The sequence below is a fragment of the Littorina saxatilis genome, linkage group LG2 (assembly GCF_037325665.1).
Source record: "Littorina saxatilis isolate snail1 linkage group LG2, US_GU_Lsax_2.0, whole genome shotgun sequence".
NCBI lineage: Eukaryota > Metazoa > Mollusca > Gastropoda > Littorinimorpha > Littorinidae > Littorina > Littorina saxatilis.
This window is the reverse complement of record NC_090246.1, coordinates 61,040,729-61,063,943: the sequence shown is the minus strand read 5'-3', so window position 1 is coordinate 61,063,943 and position 23,215 is coordinate 61,040,729. Positions and strand designations below refer to the sequence as shown.

At 44.0% G+C, this 23,215-nt stretch overlaps 1 protein-coding gene across 2 annotated transcripts in view; it reads right to left on the bottom strand.

Moving 5' to 3' along the window:
- LOC138959430 (fatty acid synthase-like) overlaps nt 1-23,215 on the bottom strand; it is a 41,648-nt gene that overhangs the window by 7,426 nt on the left and 11,007 nt on the right. For both annotated transcript variants that reach the window (XR_011453718.1, XM_070330916.1), the window contains exons 4-28: nt 22,237-22,410; nt 21,025-21,225; nt 20,508-20,630; nt 19,837-20,067; nt 19,231-19,435; nt 18,048-18,285; nt 17,390-17,617; nt 16,882-17,071; nt 16,233-16,462; nt 15,285-15,589; nt 14,676-14,902; nt 14,108-14,263; nt 13,573-13,833; nt 12,925-13,101; nt 12,182-12,540; nt 11,140-11,835; nt 10,570-10,760; nt 10,138-10,289; nt 8,673-8,983; nt 7,781-8,138; nt 7,075-7,197; nt 6,128-6,351; nt 4,379-4,732; nt 2,747-2,993; nt 1,891-2,136 (exon numbers count right to left, since the gene is read on the bottom strand). Coding sequence is in view for 1 of the 2 variants with exons in the window: in XM_070330916.1 (XP_070187017.1) it covers nt 1,891-2,136; nt 2,747-2,993; nt 4,379-4,732; nt 6,128-6,351; nt 7,075-7,197; nt 7,781-8,138; nt 8,673-8,983; nt 10,138-10,289; nt 10,570-10,760; nt 11,140-11,835; nt 12,182-12,540; nt 12,925-13,101; nt 13,573-13,833; nt 14,108-14,263; nt 14,676-14,902; nt 15,285-15,589; nt 16,233-16,462; nt 16,882-17,071; nt 17,390-17,617; nt 18,048-18,285; nt 19,231-19,435; nt 19,837-20,067; nt 20,508-20,630; nt 21,025-21,225; nt 22,237-22,410 (6,207 nt within the window). In the remaining variant the exon portion in view is untranslated. The remainder of the gene's footprint in view (nt 1-1,890; nt 2,137-2,746; nt 2,994-4,378; nt 4,733-6,127; nt 6,352-7,074; nt 7,198-7,780; nt 8,139-8,672; nt 8,984-10,137; nt 10,290-10,569; nt 10,761-11,139; nt 11,836-12,181; nt 12,541-12,924; nt 13,102-13,572; nt 13,834-14,107; nt 14,264-14,675; nt 14,903-15,284; nt 15,590-16,232; nt 16,463-16,881; nt 17,072-17,389; nt 17,618-18,047; nt 18,286-19,230; nt 19,436-19,836; nt 20,068-20,507; nt 20,631-21,024; nt 21,226-22,236; nt 22,411-23,215) is intronic.

Here is a 23,215-nt window from a genome sequence, read left to right as displayed (position 1 = left end):
TTGCATCGTCTGTCGGATGAGTAGATATCGCTCTGTGTTTGACAATACATTGTCAAATTTGTGTTAAGTGAGCGTCCCAGCACGGAAAAAATTCCCAATTTCGCCAACAATTTTATTCACCGGATTTTTGTATTTAAATTTATCAACAAGGATTATTACATGGACCATACAGTGATAAATCCGGACCAGACTAAAGTGTATTTTATAAGCGGCTGTCCTTATTAATCGTGTGTTTATTAAGCGGATTCTACTGTAGTTATGATTTCATAGTTGTGTTGGCCGGCATCTCTGCCATCCTTTTTTCCATTCTAACAATGTTTCAGTTTCATTCCAGCAGTCCAGACGGGCGCTGTGGCGTGGTGGTAAGACGTCGGCCTCCAAAGCGGAAGGTCGAGGGTTCGAATCCCGGCCGCGGCCGCCTGGTGGGTTAAGTGTGGAGATTTTTCCGATCTCCCAGGTCAACTTATGTGCAGACCTGCTAGTGGCTTATCCCCCTTCGTGTGTACACGCAAGCACAAGACCAAGTGCGCACGAAAAAGATCCTGTAATCCATGTCAGAGTTCGGTGGGTTATAGAAACACGAAAATACCCAGCATGCTTCCTCCGAAAGCGGCGTATGGCTGCCTAAATGGCGGGGTAAAAACGGTCATACACGTAAAATTCCACTCGTGCAAAAACACGAGTGTACGTGGGAGTTTCAGCCCACGAACGCAGAAGAAGAAGAAGAAGAATTCCAGCAGTCCATCTGAGTGATCGACAAGAAGAAGAAGATTCCAGCAGTTACGATTAACAGTTTATTTATATGCTAGTTGTTTCTTACTTACTGTCTTAGCTGGGGTCATTATTTTCCTCAATTCCTCTCCTCTCTTGTTCTTTGCAGTCCCTTTCACGACACACACGCCTTCAATCTCTACATACCTTCTTGGCACTCAATTCTCTGCTTTCTTCAGACCTGTTTACCCCTAAAACATTGCATGTGTATTTTCTGGGAGCAAAATGAGGCAAATGTGTAGTTTTGTAATTGAATGTGTAGAATTTCTCGTCGACCTATCACAACAACAAGAACAATGATTGCTACTTTTTACATGTATTGATTTGACTGACGGAAAAATGGGAATTGCAGACAGTGCAATGAGCATGACGTTTTCCTTTCCGCGAAGAGACAAGGCATGGGTAGTCCTGATGATATTTTGGCAGAAAGACTTGGTTCGGCGCATTGCTCGTCTTTTTCTTTTTGGTCGGTGGCCTTTCGGAGTCATTTTCTTCACAGTTCTCATCTTCACTTTTGTGTGCTCTGCGTTCAGCCATTGTGTCGAAACGCCCGCATGGTTTGGCAGTAACGCGTTCAGTTGTGCCCGGCATTTGCTTGGAGAAGCCTATTCGGCATTAACAAGCTACAACGCAACGCCCGCGGGCGCTTTACGCGCTGCACGCAGCAAACGACTGCTGGCCGAAAACATGGATTGGAAAATGGATCGGTCAAGGGAGATGAAGAAAATTACGGATTGTGATATGCATAGCCGAAACAATACCGTTTGCGTGCAGGGACGGGGCGGTGTGAGAGCACAACGGGACAAGGAACAGGTGTAAACAGTAAAGACGTTTGCGTAGAAAACGACAGACTTGCGTAGTTGCGTAGTATATTATTCAAATTCGTAGTTTACTACGCTCAATGTGTAGTGTAAACAGGTCTGTTTCTTCCATGAATGATAACTGCCGCACTGATCCGTAAAACTAAAACACCACCTAAATTTCCTCCATTTCCATATTCTAGAGCAGAACCTGACCCAAGCACACCAGCACAGTACCTGCACTTCAACCTCTAGCCTCCAAGCACTTTGATTTCTACTCTGAAACAAATAAAGAAACACAGAAAACGGTCACACTGACCTAGAATGTGACCCACAGCCTCCACAAGGTTCGGCTTGTTGCCCCCTGCCTCTTTCTTTCCCACCGACTTTTCAGCCGGAACGTAGGATGACATGACGGGGTGGGGCTGGTTGAGGAATCGGTCAAGCGCGGCCAGGCATGATGTTATTCGCTGCGGCAGAGTGCCCCCCACCACAGTGGAGTTGGTTCCCATGGTTTCCAACACAACACCAACATCTCCGATGGCACCCCACTGTACTGCCAGACCTGGTGAGGGTATGAGAACAAATGTACTTGCACAGTTCTGAATCAAATGGTTGTCTCCCTTGAGCTAAGACCTATACCACTTGTAATAGGAGACATCTGAAAATACTAGTAAATTTACACCTCACAAAGAAAAGCCATAACAAAACAAGATGGAACCTTAAAACATACTTCAGACAAAGGCACCCCAGTGCAACATCCATATCAACTCATTTATATTCCAATACATTAATCATACATCGACAGAGGCCCTCATGAAAAAATAAAGAAGTTAGTGTATGTCAACTTCTCAAAATACTTCAAATCTAATGGCAGCTCACCAAGTCACATGTTTTTGTGCATTCTTCCACTGTTACCAAACAGAACATTCTAGAAGCTTATAGCTTGTTGTTGATCCTAAACATGCTTATTATATATATATTATCCATACATTGTTGAATAAAACACTGTTTAAACCATTCTGTTTTCAATAACTCTCTGACACTACTTTGTGTCTGTTCTAAATGTCATCACTTGAATTAGATCATACAACTTTCCGAATGGCTGCGACCTCTATCGTCTCCTAACACAACGCACAGGAGTATAAACATTTGTTTTTTTTAATTCCACTGACCTGGCAAGCCGTCAGCGACCCGCTTCTCACAGATGCGTTCCATGACGGAGTTAGCAAAGCCGTAGTTGGCCTGTCCTGCGTTGCCACGACCACAAGAGACGGAGGAGTAGGCGACGAACCAGTCAAGCGTGTCTTTGCACAGGTTGCGAGTGACCTTGTCCAAGTTGATGGTCGCTTGCACTTTCGGTCTGCTCACTGCCTGAAAGTTCTCTGCAGTCTGATTCTCCATCAGCCCATCTCGCAGAACCTGGTTAAAACAGAAACAATGATGGAGATACAACCAACAAAAATATATATAGGCCAGGGAGCCTGCCAAGTACATTCTTGCACAAAATTCTTCAAATTCAGTAAAGTGAGAACTGAAAACTAAATCATCATATAAAAAACGCTCGCGCTGGACCCGAGTACTCCTCAGACATTCACACACACACACACACACACACACACACACACACACACACACACACACACACACACACACACACACACACACTCTCTCTCTCCCTCACTCCCTCCCTCTCTTTCTTTCACACACACACACACACACACACACACACACACACACACACACACACACACACACGAGTACAGACTCATGCACACACACACACACACACACACACACACACACACACACACACACACACACACACAAACAGTAACACTAACACATGTGCACAAAATGAATCGCACCCGGATCACTTTGGCCATAGACTCTCTCGTGCTCTCTGTCTCTCTTTCACCGAGACCAAACCCTGCATTGTAATTTCTTTGCCGAGACCATTTCCCCACCCGTTGTCTGGCTTGCACTGAAATCATGCTTTTCTCGTCACTGCGTGACGTGTTCGCCGCCCAAGTCTTCCCTTTAGTTCAGGCTGTTCGCGCGGAACACATCTTACAGCGATGTCCCTTACTAGATGAGGAACGAAAAGAAGTGTGGCCGTCACCAACTCCCTTGCAGACCAAACTATACGGCAGTCGACAGGAGTTGGAGAAAACGACAACATTTATCACCAGTGCTGGACTGATTGTGTAACCTCTGCGAACGCCAAGAAGAAGAAGAAGAAGGCTGTTCGCAAAGCGACCAGCCTCCCACCGCAAAAACTCCCACCGTTAAGAGTGGCTTTTGTGATTTATTTCGCATTTAGGTCCCAGGAAACATTATGAAGTTTTAATACGATCAATCGGACCTATTATCAAGTTAGTGTATCAACTTTTGAAAGAACTGCGCCCAGTAGTTTCCCAGCAATAAGCCGTTAAGTCGAGACAGACACACACACACACAATTAAAGTCTGTTGGACCCTAGTACTGCGTACTCGGGGAAAATTGTCATGTGAAAATTGCTGTGATGCCGATTAACATCGTAACATTTCTGATGGGATGCTAATATTTGACTGCGAAGGCCCAACAGCAAAAATGTGATCATCAAGAACAGATCAGTCAACTGCACAAACAAGCTTGTTCTGATACTGTATCCTTCAACGCTAGTCATTCAGATGTGGCAAGGCAAGGCTAAAAGAATTTATTCAAGAAACTCCATGGGGGAAAAGGAAGGGAAAAAAAAAAATATGCAAACTGTTACATTTCGATGAAAAAAAAGAAAAAGAATTAGGATTTCATAACCCACTCACCATGGCCAGGTTGAAGACGCCTCCCACAGGCCCCATCTGGCACGCCTCCTCGACCAACGTCTTTGCCTGATTCTCCTGGGACGCGTCAAACTTCATCACTCTGGCGTCAACGTCCGTCTGGGTCCAGCGTCGCAGTTTTCTGGCCTGGTAACCCGTGGTGATGCCGCTGCGAGAAGTCAGGACGAGTTTCTTGGCCCCACGGTCCACCAGCCACTGAGCGAGTTCGAGTCCGAAGCCTCCAGTGCCGCCTACGATGATGTAGGTCTTGGTGGGGTGACAGGCTGTGCGCGCGATGGCAGGGACTGTGATGGGTGAAGGCTTGACCACCTTGGTTGATTTCTCTTCTTCACGAATCTGGAGACAGAACAACAACATTTTTGTTCAAGTAACCCAGCTTTCATTTATTACTTTTGTTCTTTTCTGTATGAAAGTGTTCAACCATATTGTTGGTTCAGGGGAACCCCGAAATCCAGATCACCTATTTTAAGACTTTTTGTTCAGATGTTTTCTCAGATTTTATGAATGTAAAGTCAATAAATGTACCTATATTTCAAGACTCCCTAATTACTCTTAAGACCTCAGTTGGGGGGAGGGAGGCGATGAAATAACCCACATATGTGACCCTCCACCACGGAATGAGTCGCATGTCACCTTTGCATGATTTTTATATTTTTTTTACAGAGTTTTTTTTATGTTCTATCAAGTGGTACAAGAAGGGCAAAGCCCATACGACTCACATGCTTTACACATTTTTCCTACCAAAATACATGTGACCTTGACCCAAGGTCAAGGTCATCCAAGGTCATGCAACACAAAGCTGTTAATTCAAGACATAGGAAGTACAATGGTGCTTATTGGCTCTTTCTACCATGAGATATGGTCACTTTTAGTGGTTCACTACCTTATTTTGGTCACATTTCATAAGGGTCAAAGTGACCTTGACCTTGATCATATGTGACCAAATGTGTCTCATGATGAAAGCATAACATGTGCCCCACATAATTTGTAAGTTTGAAACAGTTATCTTCCATAGTTCAGGGTCAAGGTCACTTCAAAATATGTATACAATCCAACTTTGAAGAGCTCCTGTGACCTTGACCTTGAAGCAAGGTAAACCAAACTGGTATCAAACGATGGGGCTTACTTTGCCCTATATATCATATATAGGTGAGGTATTGAATCTCAAAAACTTCAGAGAAAATGTGAAAAATGTGAAAAATAGCTGTTTTTTAGGCAACATTTATGGCCCCTGCAACCTTGACCTTGAAGCAAGGTCAAGATGCTATGTATGTTTTTTGGGGCCTTGTCACCATACACCATCTTGCCAAATTTGGTACTGATAGACTGAATAGTGTCCAAGAAATATCCAACGTTAAAGTTTTCCGGACGGACGGACGTCCGGACGTCCGGACGGACGGACGACTCGGGTGAGTACATAGACTCACTTTTGCTTCGCATGTGAGTCAAAAAACCGTTTTAGAAAAGAGTGAAAACTTTCTAAGGTATAAGCCTGTGACTAAGGTGACCCTCACACCCCCCGGGACGTATATTAGGGCTAGCGCAGAACCGAGCGAGGTAACATCCGACTCATTCCGTGGTGGAGGGTCACATATTCTCGTCACAATCTTGTCGTCTCAAGTCCTGGCGGTTTGGGGTCTGCTAAGGTCTCTTCATCAAGCGTTCTTATGCAGGAGATGCCAAACACAAATCATCTCTCACACAAATAAGCATAGGAAAGTGTAACCGTACCTTGATCAAGACTTTGCCGGTGTGTTTGCCCTGGGCCATGAAGCGGAACGCCTGCTCTACATCCTCGTGTTCAAAGACCGTGGAGTGCAGCGGTCGCACTTCGCCGCTTTCCATGCCCTGTCGCACAAGGTCGGCCACCTCTTGCCAGTCGCTGTTGTCCTCTGTGAACAGTGCGTCCAGCAGAATGCCGTGGAAACTGATGTTCTTTAGGAAAAGAGACATCCCTGGAAGGATAATGGAGCACATTTATTGCAACAAAAAGGAAAGCAGCAGATTTGTAAGTTTGGTCAAAAAAGCTGTTATTTTTTACTTCATAAACTGCAAAAGCATAGAAAAGCAGCAGATTTGTAAGTTTGGTCAAAAAAGCTGTTATTTTTTACTTCATAAACTGCAAAAGCATAGAAAAGCAGCAGATTTGTAAGTTTGGTCAAAAAAGCTGTTATTTTTTACTTCATAAACTGCAAAAGCATAGAAAAGCAGCAGATTTGTAAGTTTGGTCAAAAAAGCTGTTATTTTTTACTTCATAAACTGCAAAAGCATGGAAAAGCAGCAGATTTGTAAGTTTGGTCAAAAAAGCTGTTATTTTTTACTTCATAAACTGCAAAAGCATAGAAAAGCAGCAGATTTGTAAGTTTGGTCAAAAAAGCTGTTATTTTTTACTTCATAAACTGCAAAAGCATAGAAAAGCAGCAGAACTGCCCTCCTCCACACACAGCACACACACACACAAGCAAACACACACACACACACAAGCAAACACACACACACACACAAATCAGTATGAAGATTTTTTTTCCTGTCTGCACCCAAAACCTTATTCTTCGTATAAAAAGCTCTCTAAAATTATGAAGAGCTGTCTTCCCAAAAATGAAGTAAATCTATACCCCAACAACTGCAATTTTTGTATAAAAAAACCCACTTTCAACGAAAAATAAAATCATACTCACCAAGGCCAGTGTTGTTAGAGAGATCAAACTTTCCAATCTCCAGGAAGCGGCCGTGTTGTGCCAGCAGACGCAGACTGGCCTGAAGTTTCTCCTCGGCCAGAGAGTTCAGCACCACGTCCATACCTGCAACACAGGGCGACATCATTCTTAGACGCAGGGTAAAATAGAGCTCGATCTTGACATTTTCTCAAATGCAGAATAAGAAAATCTTTGTCAAGTGCATCCTTAAACCCTGAGTAAAATAAATCTTCCATCTGTTTTGGACAAAAAATTGTACATAGATACCAAACTGGAATTAACTTGAGTTACTCAAACTTAATCCATTTGGGTCACTTTTTATTTCACATCAATTCAGTGTCTCTGCTACTGCACAATACAATGTATGAAATCAATGTTGACTCTTTCAATAGAATTGTGTAAGGAAGATGGGCAATCAACACTCATTTCTTCTTCTTTGTTCATGGGCTGAAACTCCTACGTTCTTCATGTGTATGACTGTTTTTACCCCGCCATTCTGTTTCAGGCAGCTATACACCATTTTGGGGGGACAACAGCCTAATGAGCGTTACTCTCAACGTACAACCGCATAGCAACATTGCAGATTCAAAATGTGCCTCCCATCTAACCAGGCAAAAAACCGCGTCATCCTTTACCAGCATGTGCTTAAAACTGAAAGGCCACGGACTTTTTAATATCTTTACTGTACCTTTGCCTTTGGTGACTTTGAAGAAGTGGCTCTCAAAGCTGAGGTCGCGGGAGTTGCCGAAGTGATGGTCCTTCAAGGCGGGGAAGATGTGCTTCAGCGTCTCTCTCTTCTCCATGGATCCCACTGTCGTGAACACCTCGCAGCCTGCACGGAGGGCGATGGAAATGGCTGCCTGTCCCACTCCTCCGCTGCCAGAGTGGATGAGGACCCGGTCGCCTTTGCGGATTCGACCCCTGATGACCAGAGCGTAGTAGGCTGTGCAGTAGACGACAGGGACGGTGGCGGCGTCACACATGCTCCACGAGTCTGGAACCTTCCACAAGAACTGCTTGGAGACATCTACGGTGGTTGCCATACCCTGGAACATTCAAACAAAAAATATGTGTAAATTCTCTGCTGCTTCAGTGGAACACCTGTTTTAAGACCCCCAAATCTAAGACTCCCTCCTTTTTAAGACCCTGTTTTCTCAGACTTTTTGTTCATAACCTTTGTAAATTTACCCGCATTTAAGAGTTCCTCCTTTTTAAGACCTGATTTTCTCAGTTTTGGGGAGATCTTTAAAGGGGAGTTCCACTGTATACACATGCATGTGGGTCATGAAAACATCCTTACAAAAACATATGATGTTACTAATACCATAGGTTGATGATCACTTTCCATTCTTGGTTCAGCCTTTATCTTCTTCCAGCAAACTGCCAGCTGGAATACTCATAGAATTCCAAGTTTTCACACACAGCAAACTGCACCGATGACATTGATTTTAGTCTCTCTGCTGTAGGGAAATAGTTTCCCAGAGTAATCCACTGCCTCCAAATAGTTTCCAAAACAGACACACAAGACCTTTGTGCTAAGCAGTTAGTTTAAGTACTTCATTTCACTGATTTTTCCTCACCTTAGCAGGCAGAAGTCCCATCACTCTGTTGCCCTGAGCGTCACGGCCGGAGAACTCCATTCCCAGGATGCAGTCCTGGGAGGCCAGATCTCCGGGGATGGCGTCAGGGGGCAGCTTGCCAGTGGCCAGCATAACATCGCGGAAGTTGAGGGCGGTGTAGTAGACAGAGCAAAGCTCCATGTTCTTTGCCGCAGCATCCGTTGAGCTGAAGAACTTTAGCGGAGACTCCACCCAGTGCAGGCTGGAGAGGTCACCGCGGGTCAGGACGTTCACGTAGGCGTGATTGCACGGTTTGGTTTGTGAGGACATGTCTGAAAAAGTAACATGTGCAACGATAAGACACACATGCCAGAGAGCATGACAGACCATGCACTTCAAAGAGCCGAAACTTTGATCTTTCTACGAGATGCAAGATAAATCTGTATCCATGTTTTCATTCCTGTTACATAACATACATTTAGCAGGAACAGAAAGAACAAGAAGGGCAAAGCCCATACGACTCACATGCTTGACCTTGACCTTAACTAAACCTAGCAATGACATCATACACTAAGAACTGCTTTACACATTTTTCCTACCAAAATACATGTGACCTTGACCCAAGGTCATCCAAGGTCATGCAACACAAAGCTGTTAATTCAAGACATAGGAAGTACAATGGTGCTTATTGGCTCTTTCTACCATGAGATATGGTCACTTTTAGTGGTTCACTACCTTATTTTGGTCACATTTCATAAGGGTCAAAGTGACCTTGACCTTGATCATATGTGACCAAATGTGTCTCATGATGAAAGCATAACATGTGCCCCACATAATTTTTAAGTTTGAAACAGTTATCTGCCATAGTTCAGGGTCAAGGTCACTTCAAAATATGTATACAATCCAACTTTGAAGAGCTCCTGTGACCTTGACCTTGAAGCAAGGTAAACCAAACTGGTATCAAAGGATGGGGCTTACTTTGCCCTATATATCATATATAGGTGAGGTATTGAATCTCAAAAACTTCAGAAAAAATGGGAAAAATGTGAAAAATAGCTGGTTTTTTGACAACATTTATGGCCCCTGCGACCTTGACCTTGAAGCAAGGTCAAGATACTATGTATGTTTTTTGGGGCCTTGTCATCATACACCATCTTGCCAAATTTGGTACTGATAGACTGAATAGTGTCCAAGAAATATCCAACGTTAAAGTTTTCCGGACGGACGTCCGGACGGACGACTCGGGTGAGTACATAGACTCACTTTTGCTTCGCATGTGAGTCAAAAATCAGCTGAGGTTAATGATTTAAAGAGTTCTCTATTTCATAAAACCAAAAAGCCAGGAAAGGGATAAAAGCTACAAAGGGAACTGCTCTGAAATGATGAAATCCCATTCATTGTAACCGCAAAACATTACTCTCACTGGTATCTTCTTTATTAACAGGTCTCTTCATAACAGCAATTCACAAATTACACCACGACTGACCTGTACTGATGGGGATGTGTCTGAGAGACCCCCACTGTCCGTCACGGAAGACATTCATCCCCAGGTCTTTGTGGACCAGTGACTGGAACTCTGCACTCTGTTCCGTGATGATGGGTGCTTTGTCTGACCCAAAACTGCTGCTCAGTATACACCTAAAAAAAACAAGACAGCTAATTTTCACCCATGCACATATGACTCACATTTGGCATATGTAATATGAATCACAACACAACTTTTTTGCTGCTCTAGCTCAATAAACATTCAAGAAAATGATGTTTCATTCATTGACCAAAACTCGACCCCGTTGTGACCTTAAAATTTGACACGGATTAACCAGACTTGGGTTATGTGTAGAGGTCATCAAACACCGAAAGTGTGTGAAGTTTCAAGAGGCTCTCCGGATTGCTGGGGTGAGTCAAAAATCAGTCTCACCTGAGCTTGTCACCGCCATTCTCCTGACGCAGACAGTTGACCATGCCCACAATGCCGCTGAAGGGTTCCTTGGCCACAAGCCACAATTTCTGGTTGTCGTGGCAACTCTGGCTCGCTTCCAGCTCCTGCTTCAGTGGCTCCACCCAGCTGAAGTCCAGGCTGTCCACTTCCAGCAGCGTCTGACCAGCAGTCTGAAAAAAGTGAAGTGCTCATGTCAGTCTTGTGTCACAATGTGTCTGAGAATGAGACTTGAATTGAAAAAAGTTAAGGTGGTCATAACCGGAGGTTAACCTTACTTGTTTCAGTTAAAAAATATTGTTATGGTACTTCTGGAATACTGACATAGAATAGAGAATTGATCAGTAATCTTACTCGACTGTTCATGCTCATTTACCATCTGAAGTTGTTCCTTTTACTGAGATGTACATTTTTGCAACATAACTAGAAGTAACTAAATCAAAGCCCCCACCCCGCCCCAATATCGATCATTTTATTATGCTGAACAATGATTCCCCTCAACAACTGCTTCAGTCTAATGTGACATGCATAGGTACTCAGGACTTCACCCACCTCTGTTACTTTGCGGCGCAAGAGGAAGAGGGAAGACAGACAGTTGTCGGAAACCTGCATCACCACCTCCAGACCAGCAGCGGCAAACAGCTCCTTCCATGCAGACTCTGAATGGTAGCGGCCGTACGCTGACCCGTTCTCCGAGGCCTGCAGGGGCACGTCTTTGTGCAGGGCCTCCATGGCCAGGTAGACAGGGAAGTTGTGGGTCACCTCCTGGACTAAGAGGAATCCCCCATCCTCAGTCAGCTCCGCCGCTTTGTGCAAAGCGTCCACAACTTTGGGCTGGCGATGGAGCACGTTGTTGAGGACCACTAGGTGGAACTTGCCCAGCTCTGCAGCAGTTTCCCTGGAGAAGTCCCACTCTTTGGGCGTGACATTCAGAGCCTCAAAGTCCTCGCCCTGAAGGAGGTCTGTGTCTGCTGCCGTCACCTTCACATGCAGCTTGGGTTGGTCCGCCAGCTGTTTGACAATGTGGCGGTAGACGGAGCTCTCACCCGCTTGCACCTCGCACACGTTGAGTTTGAAGGTCAGGGTGTTCTCCAGGACGACGTCAAGGAAAGGTCGGAGTGTGCAAGCCTCCGTCAAGCAGGAGAGGAGGGGGTCAGCTGCCAGGTCGGCTTGGTAGGTGGCCAGCAGGCTGCGAACATTCTCTGCAAACCCTTTGTCTCCTGGCATGGTCAGAATGCCATGTAGAACCTGTAGAACAAAATCAAACAATGAATGTCTCTGCTCAATGTCTTTGAAAACTACTACTGACCATAACATTTCATTGCTAAAGAAGAGAGTTTTAGTGGGTTTTTTATCCTATTTTTCTGATAAAATAAAAACAATCAGAATCTTGAAATGAAAATTGCCATCTGAAAACTATAAATAAATACATATTTATTCCTACCACTATAGCTACATAGGTACGTAAATACTGTCTATAATATCTATTCACAATGCTAACTCCGTCCATTCTAACATAAAATACCAGTCTCTGTTAATTTCCTTGCAATATTGGCCTATAAATCGAATAACACACAATCACAACTCCACAAACCTTGATCAGACCGTTCCGTTCCTCCTGGCTCAAGTATTTGGTCACGTTTTGTTCGTCAGCAGGCTTCACTTCTCCCATCTGCTTTAGCAAAACGGACAACACATCAGCATTGCAGACACTCTTGTTCTGAGCGGAGACTTTCTTCAGTCCACTTGCTGCGTAAGCTGCCACGTCCTGAGCATACTGCTTGAGCTCTGTGGACAGAGGCGCCTGTCGCTGGTAGGGAATGAATGTGAACTGTTCCAGCACAGGGGGAGTTTGTTGGTTGCGGCGGGGTGCCACTGTAGCGTGCAGACCGTGGAGAACGGCGCCTCCAGCAGTGACTGTGCTCTGCCAACTGTCAACCTCAACTGGGATGGCTGAAGATAAAAAAATTAAAAAATGTGTAATCTCGCAACAGCAAGAATTAAAGGTCATACAGACTCCCAAAATCAAAACAGGATTGCAGAAGAGTACACCAAAACATAGAATAACAACACCAAACAGTGTCATATCGCTTGATAGACACCTGCTATTGTGTACTGCTATCTTCCTTTTCACAAAGCAAACAAACTGAACTCACTGAATCTTATTAAATGTCCTCGGTAGTCACTGGGGAACACCAACATTGGAGAGAAAAAAAATGGAAAAAAGAAATGATGGACATCAAAACAGTTCATTTTTGTGTGAAATGACTTTCTTTGAGACGATCCCCACATCAAGCTGAAAAGAAATGCAACAAACATTTTTATTGCAGCACAAACCTTGCTTTTCTCCGAGTGGCTGCACATAGTTGTTGTGCACAACGGGGTTGACTTCCAGCTTGGTGATGCGTGTGGGCAGTCTGAGCAAGCTGCCTGAGTGACCCAGCACCTGTATCTGCAGCATGAGGTCCAGGAACACCACCCAGCGGCCTGACCAGTCCAGCATGCCCCGCTCACCTGACAAATACATAGTTCATTCATATATATTGATGTATATTTCCCCGAAATTGTAAAGCGCTCTGAGCAGGGTTTAACCCTGGATTAATGCGTTCTAGAAGTATTATACATTATCATTATTATTGTTATTTACACACATTCAGATCAAACAACACCATCTGACAATCTGATCAGGCCAGGTGTAATAATCATGTCAACGATGTTGTACATGATCAGCTGTACCAAACCTTTTTTAAATACCAGTCACTGTTCCCACCAGTCTATCGCAAAGCAAAACATTTTTCAGTAATAACGATCCTGAATCCTCATGTCTACTCAGCATCCATCTGCATGCAGCAGTCACCTTCAAAATGCAGACAATTTTTACATTGTTTGCTGATGAACAATTCTATCATGACACCAACACAGAAGAGACGGCAGCAGAGACAGCTATCATGCAACACAACTTTTCATGGAAAACTAACACTATACCTGTGCTGGAGGCACTAACAATGCCCTGGAAAGTGGGACCGTAGTCATAGCCCCGCAGTCTAAGCTCCTTGTAAATATCAGCCGTCGTCAGCTCAAAGTCAAGGCCATCTGATCCCTCTTTGGTTTCAGTTTTACCGATGACGTTGGGTACTACTGGGTCCGTGGCAACAGAGATTTTGCCGCTGGAAACCAGACCGCCGTTTTCTGTGATTTCAAACTCACCAGTGGCATCCATGACACTGCAGTGAAATGTGACAGAGCCTGAAAGAAAAACACAAATAACAAGTAAACATCAATTAATCGTTCAAGTATTACTTGTGACAACATACCAAAAAATGTCACCCACGGACTATAAAACTGACAAACAGAAAAAATTTTATAAACTACATCTGTATGTCATACTTAAGCCTTTGAACTGTTACATCAATGCTTGTTAAAAATAACCATGGCAGGGACAAAATTATCTTTGTTCCCATTGTTCCGTCTGAGGTCAATAAGTTTTAAGCAGGATCAATCAGTAATCTGCCATTCTCACCAGTGTGAGGCATGATGGTGGCACGATGGATGTTGATGTTCTCGAAGACAACGGGCAGTTCTTCGTACACCGTCCCCTTCAGACGTGCAAGTGTTTTCCATGCCAAGACCAGGTAGCCAGCCGCTGGGAACAGCACTCGCCCGTCAATCTTGTGACCTGTCAGAACAAATAACATGAGCATGAATACATGAAGGGGCTGGTAAAAAGAGAGGGGCAATAAAGCAACAAATCTGGCAGAGCTGAATCCAAATTATTTAGTCTTAATTGTGCTCTTCTATGATTTGTTAATTTCAAACAGATAACTGAAAAACAGAAGGGCTGTCAAGATTCCAAGCATGACTGTCAAACAAGTAACACACACGTTGCAAACATCGAAGTAGCAACTTGCACAGTGTGAGCATTGAAAACGAGCTTTGAGCATCTACAACTCTTTGTTATAATATTGGTATCATTTCTGACACAATTCCATCTTGCAATGTAATCCAGAACCAATGTACGAACAGCACCCCCCCCCCCCCCCCCCCCACAATTGACACACAAATGCACACAAACAGAGAAAAGCACATACCTTCAATGTACTTGTCCTCGGAATCAGCAGCAATGCTGACCTCAAACTTAGCATCATTCATCTTGCCGGACCCACCACTGACGAACTCTTCCGCCTTTGGCACAGCCCAGCCGATGCTGTGGTCCCAAGCCACCATGGGCGAGATCATGGGGGTACCGCGCGGCACTGGGAATGTTACAGGGGACACCAGCTTCATTGGGTCAACGGACGCCCCATTGATGAAGCATCTGTGAAAACAGAGGGGAAAGGTAGGAGAATATGATTTACTTGATCAAAAAGAAGACAAAAGAGTTGTTTATGGAAACACTTAATTTTAGTATGTTTGCAGTCTATTTGTTTCTGTTTTGTTGTTGTTCTTGCTGTTACTAAGTTAAAATGGGCAAAAACCATGACATTGACGAAAATTGTATGTCAGATTAATAAAAAAAAATTCATATGCCAAGCATATGTGGACAAAAGAGCTGTAACAAAAAGAGAGGCAAGACCAAACAAAAAACTTCAAAGACCCACAAATAAAGCCTGCACAATAGTATGCATCTTTACAATAAAACGCCTGACAGTGAAATGTCAATCAAAACCATAACCAGCGGTAAACTCAGGTCAACTTACTTTCCCAGACTGGACAGGAAGAAGCTGATGTTGTCGGCATGGTCTCTCTTCATCAGACCCACAGGTCTGGCCTGCGAGCCCACACTCCTCTTCAGAATGGCCTGCAGGAGGCAGTGGGGGACGATCTCAATCAGGAGAGCGTTGCTGGGGACCTGTTTCAGTCCCGCGTGGAACAGCACAGGTGACACCATGTTGTTGACGTGGTAGTCTGAGTCAGCAAGTTTGCCGAAGCCAGCGTCTTGCTTGGACGCCGGCACAGACGTGCTGACCCAACGGCTGGAGCGAGGCTTCGGGTTGGGGATCACCTGCAAGGGAGAAGGAGGAAGGTACATGTAGTAGGAGGACCCAGACTTTAAACAGCTGAGTTCAGCTGCAACAGCTTACTGTCGAAAGAACCGGTTTAAGTCTGCATTTCTTGATCAATTATTATTTTATTTCTCTTTATATACCAAAAGACCAGTAAAAAAAAAAAGACTATACTATACAATTATGACTCTGCCCTTGTAAATCATCCGCTTATTTCCCTTTGAATATCCCAAAGTCCAAACAATATTATATTTCCCTTCATATACCAAAAGAGCAGCAACAGAAAATGACTATATGTTACAATTATGACTGCTTTTGTAAATCATCCGCTTATTTCCCTTTGCATATCCCAAAGTCCAACCAAGGTGAATACTGTAATGCTGTAAAACACTACTCACACACATGAGCAGTAAAAATTGCCTTGACTAAAGCATTACTTTTTACAACCTGCTTTTATCAGATTTTGGTAGGGGGGTGGGGGGGGGGGGGGGGTGGGGAGTCCACTGTTACAGATAAAAAGTATATTCACACTGACCATATCCAATCTCTTTTTGAACAGCGGTCCCACAGCTGGGGGGGGGGGGGGGGGGGTGGGGGGGTGGGGAGGCCACTGTTCCAGATAAAAAGTATATTCACACTGACCATATCCAATCTCTTTTTGAACAGCGGTCCCACAGCCTGCATGGCGCTGGAGTGGAAGGCGATGTCCCCAGTCCTGACAGCGCGTGCAAACACTCCCTCTTTCTTCAGCTTCTCCACAAACTGGTGGACAGCGTCTTTGGGGCCCGAGATGGTCACAGCATCTTCGGCATTGTGACACGCCGGGGTCACTCCAGGCGGGCACTGTTCTGTGGCCTCTTCCCAGGTCAGACCTGAATGTACAGAAAAATTATTAAATGTAACACTGATCCTTCGATAATTCGCAGGTTGCTGTTATGAAGTATTTCTCAGTGCTTTTTTTACCAGCGTTTTTCCTTTTGAAAAAAAAGACATGAAAGACCAATATGATTCATTTCAACTCTCGTGGGTGTTTTTTCCCCCAAATCCCATGATTGAAAATCAGTCAAAATAATATCAGATTTCTGCAAGTACAGCTCAGAAAACTTTATTCTTTGTTGAGGTGTGCCTTATTCATTGATGATAACATGCTAGAATCTCATCTCTTCTGTCCGCTCCCTGTCCCTACCTGAAAAGAAATTCGCCAAACAAAATATTAATCTGGCAAATATCTTCATAAACACCATTGAAACAAGAGCCTTCACAGCTAACCAAAACAACACAGAATACTAACCAACAGCAGCCATGGCTCCCTCAGGGAGCTCCCCATCTGTCACACTCCTGCCGCGCCAGTAGGCAGACAGCAGCGTTTCTTCCCGCGTCATGCAGCCGTCAGCATAGCCGCACGCTATCTCTCCTGTAGAGTGGCCCAGAATGCCGTCTGGTCGAATGTCCAGCATTGTCAGAATGTCAATCAGGGCAACCTGCAAGAGTCAAAAGCAAAAATGTTGCATGGATTACCATACATTTCTGAAACATACAGGTCATGTACTCAACACCGATTCTTAAAATCTGTTGTCCCTTCGCCATAAACTCGCTTGTTCCATGCTAAAGATGAATATTTTGATAATAAAAAAAATACAAAGAAATAATTACTACCCGATCCAGAAGTTAACTCCCTTTATTACCCCCACCTCACAGCTCATCCTTTTCGCTTCCAGGGTTGATGAGGCTACACCCCTTCCGAAAGATTTCTGGCAAAACGTACAAACCCACACCATACGAACGTGCAAACAACCAACCTGTGTGGCCACAATGCCGGTGAAGGAGTTGATGGGATTGTCAAAGGTCTTGTCGTCAGCGGTCATCAGCATGTCCTTCAGGTTGAAGCCCACTGTCTTGAGGATGGCGTCGGCTTTCATGATGGACGACCGGAAGGCTGGGAGGTCCATCATGCGTCGGCACATGCCCACCCACTGTGCTCCCATACCTGAGCACACAAACCAGATGGGGCGGCCGTCCTCACTTTTCTGAAACGAGAAGGTAAAAGCTGTTGAAAGACTCTTTAAAAAAAAAAATTCCATGTTAAAACTTGCTTTTTGGGAAGAAATATTGCTTGGAACATAGAAGATGAAGCAGAAGAACTAACTTTTAATTCTCCCTGTAAAAGTTAACATCCACCTCATATTTACGAGTTACCATACTGGCTGTTAAATGAGATAGACTTGATGCTATCAGTTGGCATATGAACTTCTTGTTTCCATTAACTATCAGTATAATGGCAAGCATCTAGGTATGCAAATGCAAAGTTGTTTCCATCAGTCATGTAGATGGTATTTTGATGTGCTGTCTATAACAAATGAATCCATAAATCACTCAGCACACTTTAAACACTATGTATTCCAGAGTAAAAACTGCAAACAATTCACAAATTTCTTCTCGAAAACTTCTTACACAAACCTCAATGACGTCGCAGCGTGGTTCATCAGTATTGAGGACAGTAAAGCCACGGAAGGGGTGTGAAGCAGCAGGCATGTTGGCACTTTGTTGCAGCAAAGCCTGCATGTCAACGTTCTCTGGATGCAGGTGAACAGCATCTAACACACGCTGCACGCTCTCTTCTGTGCGACCTGAGTACGTCACCAGGCGGGGGCTGCTGGAGTCTGGATGAGGGCTGGTAGGCTCTTTTTCGTTTGATCTAGAGAACACAAATTTCAGTAAGGTTAGAAATAAAGAACTATAAAAAGTATAAACCTCAGATGACATTTTCATGTTGGGAGTCATTCTTCATGCAGGGTCTTTTCTTTTTTTAAATTAAATTTCCAATGTACACATGTATTTAACACACACACAAACACACACTGATGATTTCCTACTATAAAACTAAAAGTATAATATATTCTTGTTTGTTTTAGAATTCAGCTTAATTAATAGGAAGGTTTCCGCCAGTTATCTCTCTGAGGTTTTGGGTGTGTGCCCCTTGCGGGGGCAAAAAACATCGAGGTCACAAGCAGGGTCAAGGGGAAGGTCGGCTGGGCGGACAGGAGTATGACGGCTTACTAGTGCCAAAACCTGGTGTTACCCATTATCACGTGATAATTACTAATTAACGCTGTCAGTTACTGTTTTCATCTGTTAGTTACTAATTTCACGGGAAAATTACTAATTTTTAGTTTCGGCACTAGCAATCCGTCAGGAAGTGAGCCAAAACTAAAAATTAGTAATTAACAGGTGAAAGTTAGTAATTTTTCCGGAAAAATTAGCAATTTTCCGAAAAAAATTAGTAATTAACACGTGAAAATGGTAATTATCAAGGGAATTTTCCCTTGATAATTACAATTATGAGGTTTTGGCACTAGTAAGCCGTCATACAGGAGACTACAATAGGAAGGTTTCCGCCAGTTATCTCTCTTTGAGGTTTTGGGTGCTTAGAGAGTACCGTACCCCTTGCGGGGGCAAAAATACATTGAGGTCACAAGCAGGGTCAAGGGGAAGGTCGCTGGGCGGACAGGAGACTTTTTGGATAACACTAAAAAAATAACCACAAAATCAACAACAAAAGCAACAAAGAGCTAATTAACACTAGCAGTATTAGCTACTCAAATGCGAATAATACAAAGCTATGATTTATTTCGGGGCTCACTTGAGGATGGCATGGACGTTTGCGCCACCGAAGCCAAAGGAATTGATGCCGACGTAGCCACCGTTCCACTGTGTGCGCTGTGTGACCACAGACAGCCGTCCGTCCAGCAAAGCAGGGATGTCGGGGTTAGGTTCTTCAAAGTGCAAGTTGGGTGGGATCACCTTGTCCTCCATCGCAATCACCACCTTGGCCATTGCCGCCAAACCTATGTACAGAAGTGAGAAAATAAAATATTAAAGTGATAAAATGGCACAGGATTTCCAGTGTTATGAAAATTGCAAGTGGGTACCAGTATCATTTAAGCAGAAAAAGGCACCCCTTCCCCTAAACTTGTGGGTGGAAGCGGGAGCGGGAGAGAGATTACCAGCTACACCTGACATTCTCTTATCAACAAGACATTACGCATTTTGAGAAGCTCAGTCTTTGAAACATTTCTGCATCAAAATCTGAGCATAATAAGCCTGCATTGGTGCATATATTGGGACCATGTACAAGTTTCAAATGGCATTTTACAGTAACAAGACATTTTCTTGGCCACCATAAACATCTTTTTTTCTCCAGTGTACAACCATTAGTGACACCTTTTTACAAACAGCTTTTTCTCACCTGAGGCAGGTTCAGGGTGACCCATGTTGGACTTGGTCGAGCCAATCATCAGAGGATCCTGACGACCTTTGCAAAAGACGTCAGAGATGGTGTTGACCTCCTGGGGGTCGCCGGCCTTGGTGCCCGTTCCATGGGCCTCCACATAGGCCACAGTGGTCGGGTCAATGCAGGCCTCTCTGTACACCTGCTGTAGCAACTCCTTCTGAACTTGCCCCGAAGGGAAGGTGATACCTGTTGATGTGAGAACATGCTTATATAAGTTCACTCTGCTGGCGATACAGTCAATGTACACTGGTCTAGTTATGCTAAAGTTTCTGTTTTGTTCACTTCTACACCACGACAAGTATGTCAGTGTGAATAGCTGTCTCACAGGCTTTGAATTTAATTTGTAGTAGTAACCCCTGGGACAATCAAAACTTTCTTTAAATAATCAGCTGAAAATAAAATTGCATTGTATACAGATTGCAGTGTGCATTCTTAATGTCATTTATTGTGATCTCAAACACAATTAAAACCTAATGGACCAGTAGTAACAACATGTTTGCTGCACAAAGTACATTGTGCTACCAAAGTAAGCCAGATAACCATCCAGCATATCTTTAAATTCACTCACAACCCATAAAAGTAGAAGACATTAGAAAACTGATGACTGCCTCTTCATAATTCCTCACCTTGCTCTTTGTTACCATCAGCGTTGGTTCCAGTGTGCACTACTGTAGCATAGACACGCTTAGCGTCAGAGGATTTCTGAAGAAATACTGTGCCCACAGTCTCACTGCGACAGTAGCCATTCCCTGCACAGATCATATAAAAGAACTTTCAATTGCAGTTACATGTAAACCTTTCTGGTAAAGGTTATGGTTATACGATAAAAGACTACAAACCATGGGTGAAAAGTTCTTTTCCTGAAAATATTCTCAAGCCACCAATGAAACGGGGATTGCTATTTTTTCTTGGTTCACACATTCATTTTCTGTTAGTATCCACCCGTCGGGTAGCTCATCAAATGGCCGCAATTTCAGCTTAATGCGTAGATATTTCATGCGCATCCACATTACACAACAAAATACCTACAAAATTGAATCTGCTGCTCAGAACTCAACTGTATGTGAGTCTAGATGGCACAAGATAGTGATACTATTTGATTGTTTGTTTTTCAAGAAGAAACAAAGATCATAATACACCAACCTGAGGAATCAAAAGACTTGCACTTTCCGTCAGGGGAGAGCATCCCCAGCTGCAGGAACTGGACGGAGGTGCCGGGTTTAAGCAGCAAGCCACATCCCCCGACGATGGCAGCATCACACTGACCGTTACGGATGCTGTGCAGCGCTTGGTCAAGAGCCAGCAGGCTGGAGGAGCAGGCTGTGTCCACCACAAAGCTTGGTCCTGCAAATGTAAATTATACACATTTTTTTCATTTTAAGGACTTTAGATGCAGACACAGAAGACGGCAATGTTGTCTTTTTTGTGTGTGATCGTTTTCTTTGCAGAAACAGGCATCTACCTTTACTGCAAGGCACATTAGTGTTTTACTTTTCTTTCAAAGATTTTCACATAATCCAAAACCAAAAGACATTTTCAATGCAACCTAAATTTGATGTATCTCAAATTTGTAGCTTTCTTTCTTTATTTGGTGTTTAACGTCGTTTTCAACCACGAAGGTTATATCGCGACGAGGGAAAGGGGGGAGATGGGATAGGGGAAAGGGGGGAGATGGGATAGAGCCACTTGTTAAGTGTTTCTTGTTCACAAAAGCACTAATCAAAAAATTGCTCCAGGGGCTTGCAACGTAGTACAATATATGACCTTACTGGGAGAATGCAAGTTTCCAGTACAAAGGACTAAACATTTCTTACATACTGCTTGACTAAAATCTTTACTGTGACTATATTCTATACAAGAACCACTTAACAAGGGTTAAAGGAGAAACAGAATCCGTTAGTCGCCTCATACGACATGCGGGGTGCAGAGAAATAAGGATGTGGAAAGGAAGACTTTTGGTAAGTGAAATAAAGGTGATGGATCCAGTCAGGTAGAAATAACTTACTTACTTACTGCCTTTCACGCCTGGTGGCGTGTAGGGCAGCGACAAAGGACAGGTAGAAATAAGACAACAAGAAAAGAATTGGAAAACTGCAGGGAATAGTAGGGAGAGTTTTCTTGGAAGGAAATATAGGTGAAAGGACTGGTAAGGCAGAAATAAGACAAAAGAAGAGAAGAAACAGAACCGTTAGTCGCCTCTTACGACATGCTGGTTAGCATCGGGTATATTCTTTCTAGTCCCAACCAATATGGGACTCCCCCTCACCCGCGGGGGGTAAATTTGTAGCTGTAGACATACCTATGAAATCAAAGAAGAAAATTTGATGTATCTCAAATTGGTAGCTGTACACATACCTTTCAAATCAAAGAAGAATGAGAGCCTGTTTGCAAACATGGCACGACAACAGCCTGTCATTGCATAGCCAATAGTTTTCCCTGTATCTGCCGCCCATGCCTCAGCAGCCTCCGAGAAGCTGGAGCCAATGAAAACACCTGTCCTTGTACCACGAATGGACTGCGGACTCACACCTGTAAGATAGAAAGACAACAGTTTTGTAGCATGAACATTCTGTATACAGAAATGAGAACTGACTTCTCACTCTTCTTCTTCTTCTTCAGCGTTCGACGATGACTTCTCACTCGAATGTACTTACCCATGCATACACACATATGCACAGTACATCTAAGCATAGTCCACATATTAGAAACTAGATGAATACCCGCTTCGCCGGGTACGGCTTCGCCGGGAAGAAGTAGAGCCGAATACCCGGCTTTGCCGGGTGTACGCCGGCTTTGCCAGCGCACCGTACGAAGGAAGGGAGATAAACGCGCAAAACACTGGAGAAGATAAGGAAGAGTTACTGGGAATGGATGTACAGAAAAATCAAAATCGTTTCAGCGCTGCGCGCTGAGAGCACGTGTTGAAAATTTTCGCCGGGAAGAAGTAGAGCCGAATACCCGGCTTCGCCGGGTACCTGGCTTCGCCGGGTGAGTGGCGCACCGTACGCGATTGACGCCACACGAAGGAAAACTTCTAAAAATAGTAACGGGAATATGGATTGAGCGTTGTGAACAGTGACCTTCTAAAAATAGTAACAGGAATATGGATTGACGCCACACGAAGGAAGGGAGATAAACGCAAAACACTGGAGAAGATAAGGAAGAGTTACTGGGAATGGATCTGGGAAGATGAACAGAAAAACCAAAATCGGTTCAGCGCTGCGCGCTGAGAGCACGTGTTGAAAATTCTCATCGACCAGGTTGTGTCCGGGGTCTACCTGAATATGCCCACCAAATTTGAAGCAGATCCATCGCGGAGAACTTTGGCCGTGCA